Source organism: Argentina silus (assembly GCF_951799395.1).
Source record: "Argentina silus genome assembly, chromosome: 3".
Classification (NCBI taxonomy): Eukaryota; Metazoa; Chordata; class Actinopteri; order Argentiniformes; family Argentinidae; genus Argentina; species Argentina silus.
Genome location: NC_139657.1, coordinates 22,379,215 through 22,392,900, shown reverse-complemented (window position 1 = coordinate 22,392,900; position 13,686 = coordinate 22,379,215). Strand labels below are relative to the sequence as shown.

Genomic DNA, 13,686 nt, shown 5'->3' with positions numbered 1-13,686 from the left:
CGAATCTGACTGTTGTCATTCAAGGAACACAGATACAATTTTGGAGGGAAACTAATCCCAGAAAACTCGTCTTGAAAAACTAAATCGTAATTCCAAATGGAGACAAAAAGTCCAGTACTTGTGAATGCTGTCCCCCCTTATGGACACATCATTGCCAATGAGAAGTGGAGGGGCTCAGTACTCGTGCAAAGTTTGAAGGGTAAGGAAACTTGCTAGCTAAACTAATTAACCTAGTCAAACAATAGCCGGACTATCCGACTGCATGGCACTTGCCACGGAGTCGGAGAGCCTTTTCAACTCACCCATCAAAGTTAAACTTTGATCAGGTTTTACTCCAGATACTTGAATAAAGTGTGCCGTCATATCATCTTCTATCATCGATAAAAAAAAACAAAAAACTGGCCCACTTCCCCCAGCAGTTCGGAGTAACGCAGGACAAACGAATCAAGGTGAAGAAACACCTGCACTGATTGCGTCCTTGGGCTTCGTTACTCCGAATTTACACCACTTGAAGTCCTTGTCACCGTGAAGTGGAGAGGGACTCAGTAGCTTTAAGTTCCTCGGTGTACACATCACTGAGGACTTGACGTAGTCCCATCACACCGGCACAATGATCAAGACGGCACATGATAAATAAACTCTAATTTGACTTCTGGCGGCAGTTGGCCAGACCGCACATTATTTGGAGTAAAACCTGTGAGTGAGTTGGGAAGGCTCTCCGACTCGGTGGCAAGTGCCATGGAATCGGATAATCCGGCTGGTCAAACAACAACTGTCTGTGCTCTGTGGGCGTTGCAACACAATACTAACTTGTTAAAGCATTTTTAAAAAGTGAACCCTAACCCTTTCAGTTTTTTAGCAGAGGATACAAATGACCCTGACAACACAAAAAATAGATTAAGCTTTTATGGTGTAGTATGCATTGCAGGCTAAACTTCTTCTTCTTCCTATAGAATTTACCTGTCATTGAATTCTTGACTCTAGGAAGTGTGAAAACCATTTTAGAGAATGAGCTTGGCGTGGTTGACTTTCATCTGTCCAATAAAAGCTGTATCCTGTATGTCTCAGAATGTGACATTGTGGCTGGAAATAACTACAAAAGAAAACTTGTTCGGTTTAGAAATGTAAGTTTATTTAATGTATGTTTAATGTAAGTTTAGTACATTTCTTTGTGTTGTGTACTAGGCTACTTCTCTATTTTGAAAAACTAATTCGTAATACTCCTGCTTTTCATTAGTGGTGTTCTTATCATGTGTCTCTTGCCCTCTTTTGAAGGCCAACAGCAGTCTCCAGAGAATAGTGTTGGTGGAGAAGACCCTGCTCAGTGAGCAGTACTTCTCTGCCATGCAGAAGTTTGTGGTGTTTGAACTCGGTCTGACACTGCTACCTGTTGGCAGTCAAACAGAAGCCTCCCAACTAATTGCACAGATAGTAAGTCATACATTTTCTTACCAAACTATACTTTACTTCCCCATATAAGAAAATAAGTAAAGAGTAATAATCAATCATTTTCAGTGCTGAATAATTGGTGATTTACTTCTGGTGTTTTCTGCAGGTGCATGGAGAGAGTAAAGAGAACCCATTCCGCAGGAAGAGTGTGTCTCGGTTGTTGGACCCAATGGTCCTGGCCCTGGTGCAGCAGATACCTGGGGTAGGGAAGGTCAAAGCCATCGCTCTGCTCCAGCACTTCTCCAACATCCACCAGCTGTGCAACGCTGGGACCCATGAACTAGAGCCCATAGTGGGCCAGGCTGCAGCCCAGCATATCCGCAGCTTCTTCCACAACGCGTTGGTTTGATTTATGGTACAGTAAAGTTGAGTGTCAATGCTGTTACAGAGGACCCAAAGTTGGGAGTTGTTGAAGTTCTGAAAGGAATAGCTAGTGATATTTAAAATGTATATTAAATTAAACAAGCTGTGTTTAAGTTGTTCCTCACATGAGACACACTGGATCAGTTGCTAACCACTAGATGGAGTAGAAGAGGCTTTTCCTGATAAAGGACTATAAATACACTTTCACTGCCTGGAATTCAAACAGCAGATCCCTCTAAATCCATTCCATTTGCACTAAAGCATTTTGTCAGTGAAGGAACACTTTCTTGGCAGCCTGTGGAAGTCCCTGTTTCCCAACCACAGTCAGGACTGCCTTTTATACCAGTCTGTACCATGTGACCTGGCTGCATGGAGTTTTCCCTGGCAGTGACCTGGCTCTGTGACATTCCATCCCCTCCCCACCCAACACAACAGACAGTGACAATGGCATGCTGGCCAAGCATGAATTGACTACATGAACTCTCATGGGGTGGGGGAATGTTTAGGAATCTTTCTCACCTTGCCTATTGTTACAAACTGTAGGGTGAACTGTATGAGACCTCGGATCTCACAGCTCACTTTACTCCTTTGGGATCTTATAAGTGTTGTTTACATTTGAGGGAACAGTCTTTTCTGTTGTCATCGTTTGTTTTCATTTTGGAGGTACAGCGCATCTAAACTTTTGACCCTTGTGACAGTGTGAACTTTTGCACTGCACCATGATATAATGGTTTGGCAGTGAAAAAACACTGGATTAAGTTTTCTCTCTGCTTCTTGCACTGTCCAGTGTCTACCTTCCCCTTACTCAGAGTGGCTCCTCCTGTGATGTATTGGTTTTCTGCTCTGCTTCCTCCTTTAAGCGTTGCACACTGCTGGCAGTGTTCAGTTTTCCTGCCTGCAGACAAAGCAGCTCCCCGTTTTATTGGCCTTCTAACAGGATCAGCTGAATCCAGGCCCTTTATTGTGTAGTCTGGCGTTAGCAAGAGAGGGAAAGAAAAGCCCTGGTACGACCGCACAACTTGACTTCCTAAATTCCACACTAGGGTCCTTTAGAGGGGAAGGGAAGCATGAAGAAGGCCCTCTTTTGGATGCATGCACGGAGCGCTCCTCTCTTTGGTATCCCATCCGAACAGTTCAAATGTGGCCTCATCAGGAGGCTGTAGAGGTGTATCAATATAACATGACTGAGGCTTATTTTAGATACAAGAGCAAACGGAGGGCAGTGTTGTGTGATTGTGTGCATCTGACATGAAATATACAGTACACCGAGAAAATATTTGCGAAACTGTTCTCAAGGAAATGACTTTTTCCTTGTAAAGGAAATATATGTATTGTCTTGTTCAATGAAAAGTCTAAGCAATAAACTTTTTTTCACACAATTTAAAGTCGGCTCTGTATCAGTTTGAGTAATTAGATATTTTATTTGTAAAATATGTCATGGGCCGCAAACTACCAGCCATTCAGGACATTTACTCTGAGAGGTGCAAGAGGAAGGTTGGGAAGATCATCAGGGACCCCAGCCACCCCCTGTTCCCTCTGTTCCCTCGGAGCATCCAGACCCGTTCCAACAAGCTCCGGAACAGTTTCTACCCGCAGGCCATTTGACTGCTCAACCGCCACTAACTCAACACCAACCTTGAACTTGTGCTCAATACTACCCCCACCCATCAGTAGAGACTGCTCTTGCACATCTGACATTATTGCCACTACATTCATTGCACCTTTGCACTTTTACTGTAAATTATTGCTGCTACTTGCAATACTACTTACACTATTGCTATTGTTAATACTCAGTCATTACTGCTGCTACTTATGCACTACTATTGTCACTTTTATTATTATAAATAATTATTATATTGTATTACTGATTGTTGTCGACTGTTGTTGAGGGAGGAACAAGATCCCAAAGCATTTCACTGTCAATTACGGCTGTATGCGATGTACGTGACTAATAAAATGTGATTTGATTTGGTATTTATATTATATATGTATACTGTAGGCCTTACCCTATCAATGAGATACAGTATGATGAAGATCTTTATCAATCTTACACTGTTGACAGACCTGTTTATTAAGTAATTTCTCATATGAGGGCGACATCTATTCACAAGAAGCTTGAGAGTAGCCTATCAAGCAAGTCTCAGCTCAGAGGCATTCCAAAATCCCAATAACCTGTTGAGAAAAAGAAAAACAACGCGCTTCGAACAAATCCGATTGAGGGGGTCTCCGACAGTGGGTCTTCGAAAATCCAGCGATGCTCAAGTAGTTGATGGCACGAGAGTAGGGTAGTTAGCATTCTACCCTGGACAGCGACAGATTGTTGCGCATGCGCACGCTATTCAATGTGCATCAATGCCGTGTGTGAGTTCAAGAGAGGGATTCGAGAGAGCCTTTGATATGGTCGCAGACATGGATGGAGAAAAGCGGAAAAGAAGTATCTGGTCACGGCAAGAGCAGGTGGCCGGAGAGAAGACGCCGAAAGATGGGAACAACACGCGTGACGATATCCCCGATAGAGTGACACTGAAAAAAGAAATAGGACTTTTAAGCGCTTGCACAATTATCATAGGTAAGGTTGAAGTGTAGCTATTGCATTTATTAGAATCAATTGTGGGGTTGTTTGTTCATTGCAGTGCTTTCTTTGAAGATACAACTTGTTTTTATTTCAAAGGCATGCACTTGCTGAATTTAAATTATTAGATGTCTAATGGTGGACTTTGTAAAGCCAAATTAAAAGTTAACTACATGCTTTTCAAACACAATTTGGATGAGAAATGTTTACCTTGGTTTTTATTTTATTTTATTAAGTAGTTTTACACCTAAGGTGATGGACGGACTCACTCAGCTGCCCTTGTGGCATGTTTGAGGTATTGTGGTGCATATAGCACTTAGATAAAATGAGCAACTATGTCTTGTCTACCTCAATGCTTACGTGGCCGAAATATATTAAGTGAAGTAGCACATTGGTTGTCAAGCAGAAGCAAATTGACTGCTGGGGCAGAAGAGATGGCAGCGACTTCATTATTAAATCTTCACACAAATCAACTATACGCTGGTTGAAGGGTGAAATGAAGATGTAGGCCTTAGTGCCGCCCACAATATAATGTCACTATGAGGACATGTCTGGAACTGTGGTAGTTTATTACTTTGTAGTTTTAGATTTTTGTGGTTTAATTCGACTGAAAATAGCTTTGGTCTATGGTTGAAATAGAAGATGCACATAAGCTCTACTTTGTAGGTGCTTTTGATTGTAAGGGTCCCAGGGGGGCTTAAAATATCTGTTGATTCAGCCACTGGATGTTTCTATGCACTGGTGTCATATTATCTGTATGTCCCCAGACTGCTGAAAAATCTTATGATGCAGGTAAACATGCACTCTTTTAGAATATCTGTCTGTGAAAGGGTTAGATTAGGTTTATGTTTTGGTTTCACAGTATAACTTAACCTTGTTCAACTGAAATACATAAGGAATTCTGCAGTATGTATGATTATTGTTTTTCAATTACATTGTCTTGTCTTAGTATAGTCCCCACAGTATATGGTCTACTGCTGTCTACTGCTGCTTTTAAGTGACATTGGTGCTTACTGGAAGGTCTGTTCCACAGAATACTGATTCACCATTGCATGTGTTAAAGAGAACACCAACTGTGATTGGACAAATTGAACAATATCCAGACAAGCAGGTTAATGTTGGCATCCACACAATTTTTAAAGGTAGACATCTAACCTCAAGTCTTGACATATTGGGAACAGCACAAACCAAAATAAAGAGTATACCGTAGAAATAATGCAGGAGATGCTGAATTCAATTCTCGCGTCTCCATCTGAGCACGACAGTTAAGAGTAAATAATTTATGTCCAGTTATGTAATCGAAGTCTGTGCCACTTGGCTGCCTTCTGCTGTGCTACTCCGAGTGCTGTATCCTGAATGTTTTGGTTGGGATAGACTGGTACATCACAGAGGTATACTGGGATCCTGGTCAGTATGATACTCCAGCAACGGTTGAAGCCCCTTGTGTGGAGGCACTTCCCTACTCTTTGACAGTTTCTTTCATTCACATCCATAGTATGATCTTGTTTTGACATTTTGATGGTATTATTTTTTTCTGTGAACAATGTGTCTCAACGAATAGGAGATAATGTCAAGTAGACAGATTCCTATAAATGGTTCTATAATAAAAAATTATGCTCTAGTTCCATTGCATTTGTTTACTTTATCTACATGTATAAAGCAAAACAGACAATATACTACAGGCACCCCCGATTCTACACTGTAATCCCCCCAGACAGTGTATCTATCATTTTGATCGCACAGTCCATGTACATTTTCTGCTGCATTCTTTACTATGAGATGAGAAATTAAATTAAAATATATTTCTATATTATAAATATAGATTTATCTGTGAATAACTTCATTTGAGAACAGTTTTGTTAGCCATTCTATTGTCTGTCTTTTAGTACATGCATTCCAGTAATATATGTTTTGTCATTGTTCTTAGGAAACATAATTGGGTCTGGAATCTTCATCTCCCCGAAGGGGGTTCTAGAGCACTCGGGCTCTGTGGGCCTAGCATTGATCGTATGGTTATTAGGAGGTGGCATAGCCGCCCTAGGCTCCCTCTGCTATGCTGAGCTCGGGGTCACCATCCCAAAATCAGGGGGAGACTACTCCTACGTCACAGAAATTTTTGGAGGTCTGGTTGGGTAGGTATCGATGTCTCCCACACCTACATACTTTTAACATTCTCTGTATACAGATGAAATACACTAGTCACTAAAATAGACTACAATTTTGATCAAAGTGGTTACACGTCGGACTGTTTGTTTGCTCCCAGCTTCCTCTTACTGTGGAGTGCGGTTCTCATCATGTACCCTACCACCCTGGCTGTCATCGCCCTGACCTTCTCCAACTATGTCCTGCAGCCTGTCTTCCCTAACTGTGTGCCCCCCTACATGGCCACACGCATGCTGTCCATGACCTGTCTACGTGAGTACTGCTCGATGTTGTTCATCCTGTGTTCCAACTCAATGTAGATCATGCCATGGTAATGCTCAATACAGAGTGATCTTTCACAAATACTATAAGGTATCCAGAAAATATGTGAACAGAGCTCTCTTGTGGGTCTATCTAGTGGTGCAATGTAAAATGTATCTTATGTAACAGTTGCCTCCAAGCCCATTACAGTTTTTAAAGGGGATATTAACAATGCATGGGTGTCTGAAAATGGAAGGGGGAGACATGAGGAAGGAGCAAGCGGTAAAGTTATGAAAACAAAAGTTTGATGATGAGCACAGTTTCTAAAGGAGACATACAATCTGTTTGTATCGTGTGAATTTGGACAAATATTCCTTTTTAATGTTGGGTATGCATTGGGTACATTTGCCAGAATGAGGACATCACTCTTTTTGTGAAATTACTGATGGTTTTGTGGCCTTTGATCTGATGGGTGATGGTTGTAACATTGGACAATTTGGAAGTGTCAGCCTGCCTAATTACTTGGCACCGTGCCTGAAAGTACCTGCACTGAGCCCTATTAAGCAGTGAACGACACAAAACCTCATTGTATGATGAGTGAGCAAATAAAGTAATGAAAAAGCCAACAAGGCAACAATGTGGTGGCCAATGAGGTGAAACAGCAAGGTTTTTAGCGTGTGATCCCTGCTTTTGGATGCCATCATTCACACTTGTTTTTTGGAGTTGGATGCCAACCATCTGGGGGAAAAACGTGAGCTTTCTCACAGGGACCTGCCTGCCTGTCTTCTCCAGGTTTTGTTCTGTTGCATCGGAAGCAGTTTGTTTTGGGGGCGTTGACAGCTCTCCTTTGTGTGTGAGAGCCAGGCCACCATGAGAGAGAGAGGGGAGCCAATGACAGTGATGGACGAGGTGAAACAATCGTGCCCACCCCTGCTCAACCATTTCCCACATTCCTGCCTGCCATGGCAACTGCCCGCTGCCGCCCCATCAACCCAGAAACCCTTGGCCCATGTGCACAACTATGATCCCTGACTGACTTGGAGCAGGACACATCACTGTGCAGCGCACTACAAGGCCTAGCATCCATAATGCCAAGCTACAATTGGGCAAGAGCCCCCCTATGTGAATTGTTTTCAGGGCAAAATGTGACTTTCAACTAATATTGCACAAACTGACAACAGCCCTCTGCAGCAATGGTGCAACAGAGAGTTGCAAGCCTTGTGATATAGACCTATTGTATATGAATATATTGAAACCCCTAATTAGGAGTGGTTCATTTCCCTTTACTTGAGCATTTGCAATATGTTCATCAACTCTGTCTCCTCACATGCATGTGGAGCGACTATCTGATGGCTAAGTGTTAGTTTGTCTGCTCTCTCTCTCTCTTTTTCTCTCTCTCTCTCACTCTCTCACTCTCTCTCTCTCTCTCTCTTTCTCCCTGCAGTGTTCCTGACGTGGGTGAACTGCTCCAGTGTGCGTCTGGCTACGAGGATCCAGGACGTGTTTACTGTTGGGAAGCTGATGGCCCTGGGGCTCATCATAGTGGTGGGCCTGGTCCAGATCTGCAAGGGTGAGATACAACATCTGGTTTGTAACAACACAACACTTACATTTCAAGTGTACAGAATTAGATACAACATTTAGAAACCAATAACACATTTCTCAAACGTGATATTGGTCCTTGTGCCTGCTTATGCATGGTGTTTTTCTAACTGTCATTACAATTTCCCTCCATCATCCCCCAGACACTCATTGTGACTTTAACCCTTGTAGGTAACTATGAGGGACTGACCCCTCAGGTGGCCTTTGAGTTCTACAAGACGCCCTCGGTTGGGCAGATTGCTCTGGCTTTTCTACAGGCCTCCTTTGCCTTCAGTGGCTGGAATTTCCTGAACTACGTGACTGAGGAAGTGGTAAACCCACGACGGTGAGCTTCATCGGGCTATTAACACTGTAATTGGGTTAGGCCTATTAACATAAGAAAAAAAACATTCAATGTTTTGAAATGTCCCCATTGAGAGCGAATGATCATAGGAATGAATAGGATTTCTCAGAATGTTGACCTAAATCAACATTCCACCATGTTAAAATATAGGAAAAGCTGAATAGTTATGTTGGTGTAAATAGCTTAAACACTGTAAGAGTAGCAGGCAGAATAATAATAATACAAATAATAATAATAAGCTGAAGCAAGCCCACTAATAATGAGAATAAGTAACTTGAAATTGTGGCCTTGCAGTCTTATTTTGGTAGTAGGAAAAGTTTAAAGGTGGTTAACTGTGGACGATAGATGGATAGATAAGCTGGGTAGTAGGATGGACCTATGTATAAAATATGGTCAGAGGGGTAGCATATAGGCAGATAGATGAGAGAAGGTTGGAAGATTGATAGGATGATGGCTGGGTAGTTGAAATAAAGTGTGAGTGGGATGGTCAGACGGTAGGATAGCCAGAGAGAAAGAGCAGACAAACTCTAACACTAACGCCATCAGATAACATGCATCTGAGGAGACAGAGAGATGATGAACATATTGCAATGCTCAAGTCGGATATCCAGTGTCCCCACCGGGGATAAAAGATACTGATCAGAGGGAGGGATAAGAAAAGCAGAAGGGGAGAAATCCCCACCATTCCCAGCGGCAAATCGCATCCTACTTTTACCTGTCTTCTCCATCTGTTATATCCAGCCTTTAAAGAAAGCATTGTGGATAACGCATAGTATATTGGAGGCTTGTTGTGATATAATCTATATTTATTTAGCAGATAAGACTAATAAATAAATTAAAATCAGTATAGTCAGCTTCCTTTTTATTTCCCCAACAATGCATGATTTATGTACTGTATAGGGCCTGGAGGATTTCTTGACTCTTTTGTTAAGCGGTAGTTCTGTGACCCAGCATCAAGAGGTGGATGAAGTGCCTTCTCAGGTCATGTGTTAAACAATTGTCATGCATTGATACAATTAACCAGTTCACCTCTGAGCATGTGCATTTTCCTTGCACTGGGTGACTTCTACTGACTTCTGCTGAAAGTGATTGATTATCTCATTAATTAATCAATAAATTACCTGTCTAGATAAGTAAATTAAATAGATAAGTAAATTACCGTATCTATTGTTTTCTTAGATTGTGGAGATGCTTGCAGTTGGGTCTTGAGTATACAGATGTAATCACAGGTGAATGATGTCACAGATCAGGTGGTCAAGAAATCTTTCTGGGCCTATTTCCTGGGCCCTTGTGATTGTTGTTTGCATCATATGTGATCCGTGTTGATGACCTCATCAGGAATCTACCTCGTGCCATCTACATCTCCATTCCATTGGTGACCTTTGTGTACACCCTCACCAACATCGCCTACTTCTCCTCCATGTCACCCGAGGAGCTGCTCTCATCCAACGCTGTGGCCGTCGTGAGTAATGCTGCTCGCTTTGCAACATGACAAAACCACCTAGATTTCTTGAACACTGTCATTGAACGGCGTCATCAGGTCTAAGTAAACTTGAATGGTGTTACTATCGATGAGTCATTCATTGTCTTTTATTGAGACCTGTTAAGAATGCACAGTGCATGTACAAAGAAAGGTAGCCTCTCAACATTTCATTTTCATGGTTATCCGAAGCTTGTTTTGATACATACTGTAAATGTAATCCTCTGTTATGCAGACATTTGGAGAGAAGCTCCTGGGAATGTTCTCTGTCATTATGCCAATCTCTGTGGCTCTGTCCACTTTTGGAGGCATCAATGGATACCTCTTCACATCCTCAAGGTGAGAGTTGGACTGGTGGAAATTTGTTCAGATGCATTTTTTGTACATTATTTCAAATTGATTGTCGATGTTTTTGAGACAACTCGTCTATGTATACTTGTCCCTTTAGATTGTGTTTTTCCGGGGCCAGAGAAGGACACCTACCGAGCCTGCTGGCCATGATTCACTTCAAGAAGTGTACCCCTATACCCGCTCTCTTGTGCTGTGTAAGACTGCGTAGCACTACAATTTCTGAATTTGCATTCCCCAAAACACACTCTGTGGCCATGTATCAAACTCAATGTAGGTCTTGCCTCTCATAGTGCTGTATGTCTTCGATAAGGGTACTGTGCCTCCCTATGTTGTATACACATAGTGATGGCCCTAATTTGTCTTAAAGGCCCCCATTTGCTGGAGCAAATAGTGTTGAGCAGAGCAAAAATACCCTACAGCTCAGAATACTCTTCAGCATGATTTCTTTTGTACCTTGTGTTTAACAATGTTTTGAGAAAACTTTGAGAAAACTGTTATGAGTTTTAGTAAACAGTCTGAAAATGTTAGCTGCATTATTCAAAACTCCTATTGGATTATGTCTCATTGCGTCTTATTAGAAATATTAAGGTAAAGATGGTTCCCATTCCACACATTTTTGCACATGCAAATTGGAGCCATAAGTCTAGAACGTTATTATTATAGTAATAGTCAAATCAAATCAAAGTGTAATGTTAGACATAGTAAGTTACATGATGATTTCTCTCTTGCAGTGCACTGCCACCATTGTTATCCTGTGCATAGGAGAGACGCATAACCTGATTAACTATGTGTCCTTCATCAACTACCTCTCCTATGGGGTCACCATAGCAGGCTTGCTCTACTATCGATGGAAGAAACCCAAACTTTACCGTCCTATAAAGGTAATAAATACATGAATGACTCACAGCCTTTCTTCACCTGTCTGAATTTTGAAAAAGTGTGCTTGTACTGAATAAGTGCATTTGCATAAAATGACACATGAATGGAAGAGAATCCAAAAATGGATGTACCAATCAGATTGTCCCTTTAATATGCAATACAACGACTAGAGCAGCCCAACAGCTTTTTTTTCATTCCCCCTCTATCAGGTGAACCTGCTGGTCCCGGTCACCTACCTGCTCTTCTGGGCAGTGTTACTGGGCTTCAGCTTGTACTCTGAGCCTGTGGTGTGTGGCGTCGGTCTGGTCATCATGCTCACTGGTGTGCCTGTTTACTTCCTTGGGGTCCACTGGAAAGACAAGCCAAAGTGTATCTATGACTTCATTGGTGAGTGTCCTCCTCTTTCCTCCCCCAACCTGCAAGGGTTAGGGTTAGTACTGTTAGGGTTAGGGTTAAGAGCTGTACTGTTCTTCCTCTTGTCTGGGTTATGGAATGTATTCTATACTCCATGCTCTGTACAAGTGTCAATCCATTTTATCATCCACTATACCACCAGATAAATGCCATGTCAACAGCCTGTCTAGTGGTCTAGTATATTGTATTCTTAACATGGCCCATGTCTCCTCACAGAATCAGCGACCTACGTGGGACAGAGGCTGTGTTGCGTGGTGTTTCCCCAGATTGACCCCATAGAGATCGCACCCATTGAATTGACTGACGAATCCTCAGCTAGGAGCAGTATCTCTGGGAATTCTTAAAATATGTTTGCCTTTTACCGAATGTTTTTTTGTTTACATTCCGTCACTGTTTGAGTGCACCAGATCCTTTTAGTGGAACTCCCATGTCTGATATCTGGTCACCTAAGGGTCATATCTGTTTATTTTCAGCTGAATGGAATTGCCAGCGTTTTTATGCATGGGCCATTGCACTTTTTTCCCTCTTTTCTACTAAGTCGTCAAGTACAACAAGCTAATGCCAACGTATCACGTTTCGAAATGGACTTCATACACCCTAAGGAACTATCTGCGCCTTTTCTATAACTTTTCAACATTGGCTGTATTTGGTTTGAATTGGCCTGAAATGTACTGTAATTTACTGTGCCTTACAGGGGGAAATGTGTACTTTATTAACTCATTGACTCTATTACATATTAATGTATTTTGGAATTCCTTTTGCTTTGCTTATGTGAATTTAAAAAGCACTTTGGTCTTCCATTGTGTACTTCTTGACAGTTGTTAAATTGCCACATAACTCTGACTATTAGACCTGAATATAGAGATCATGAAAATGCTCATTAATCGAGTTGAATAGGCCTATATTATCCAGTATTGATTACCAGAACCTAAAAGGCAGGGGATAAGACGGAACACCTTTTTACACAAAGTTTAGCCTTTGAATTGAGGCCTATACAGTGCATCAGCCAGCAGACAACAATAAAGTGTTCAGATTGAACACTCTTGCTCTGTTTATATTGCATTCAACAGAATGAAAGACATTTTGAGTTGATGATCACTATGTTTTCCCTAGCTTATGTTTTAACCCATGCCATTGCCTCTTACTCTACTGATTTTCTCTTGTATATTATACATTCACGCACAACTTTACAAACCATAGCTGATTAAATGACCCAATCTCTTTTTTTTCGCCAATGTTATGTGGAAGTAAAAATACTTACAATGCTTGCTGCACACTCTCTAACGCTTGTTTCCAAACTAAAGTTCTAACATCTTATATTCTATTGTATTCTCAACACTTGAAATGTTATATGCCAATAGCCTGAAAAAATATATATAATTCTATTTGTCATTGCAGCTTAGTAATGCCAATCTCTGACCCAAACAGAGCTGATAAACACTATTTTTCTTCACATGGCCAGACTCTTGATTGTTAAATATACAATTATTTAAAAATGATATGCTATATTTCCTTTATCTGAAGATGTTATGGAGCATAAAGTTTAAGTAGCATCTATGTACATCTTTGCTAGGGTGGAGTACACTTGATACCGCTGGAACAAATACTCAAGGGAACAATTTCATTTCATTAACCAGATGATGTAGGATCTTGATCCATTACTTCACTTTCAATTCTCTCTCTCTATAGTCTCCTACAGCTACCATATCATTAAGCCAGTCAGGTAAAGTGCAGTGCTTTTAAATAGAATTTATTACTACTTTACGCAGTCTAGTACAGATTTTGAAATGAAGATATTTTACACTGTAAATTATTTGTAAAGCATCAGGT

General features: G+C 41.3%; 2 protein-coding genes across 3 annotated transcripts; both read left to right on the top strand.

Annotated features, from left to right (window-relative positions):
- The first annotated feature begins 29 nt into the window (after nucleotides 1–29).
- faap24 (FA core complex associated protein 24) lies at nucleotides 30–3,191 on the top strand. Of its 2 annotated transcripts, none has more exons than XM_083666039.1 (4): nucleotides 30–199; nucleotides 1,069–1,124; nucleotides 1,276–1,431; nucleotides 1,556–3,191. In XM_083666039.1, the coding sequence occupies exons 1-4, from the start codon at nucleotides 97–99 to the stop codon at nucleotides 1,796–1,798; spliced, it is 558 nt and encodes a 185-aa protein (XP_083522165.1). In that variant the 5' UTR covers nucleotides 30–96; the 3' UTR covers nucleotides 1,799–3,191. The 2 variants fall into 2 exon arrangements, with proteins under 2 accessions (XP_083522165.1, XP_083522164.1); XM_083666038.1 differs by having other exon boundaries at nucleotides 985–1,124.
- A 1,018-nt stretch (nucleotides 3,192–4,209) lies between these two features.
- On the top strand, nucleotides 4,210–12,200 carry slc7a10b (solute carrier family 7 member 10b; the record flags this gene model as incomplete). The annotated part of the gene is made up of 11 exons (XM_083667385.1): nucleotides 4,210–4,381; nucleotides 6,312–6,516; nucleotides 6,648–6,799; nucleotides 8,232–8,357; nucleotides 8,561–8,714; nucleotides 10,071–10,194; nucleotides 10,448–10,551; nucleotides 10,661–10,757; nucleotides 11,295–11,444; nucleotides 11,652–11,829; nucleotides 12,073–12,200. The coding sequence occupies 11 exons, from the start codon at nucleotides 4,210–4,212 to the stop codon at nucleotides 12,198–12,200; spliced, it is 1,590 nt and encodes a 529-aa protein (XP_083523511.1).
- Nucleotides 12,201–13,686: the final 1,486 nt, after the last annotated feature.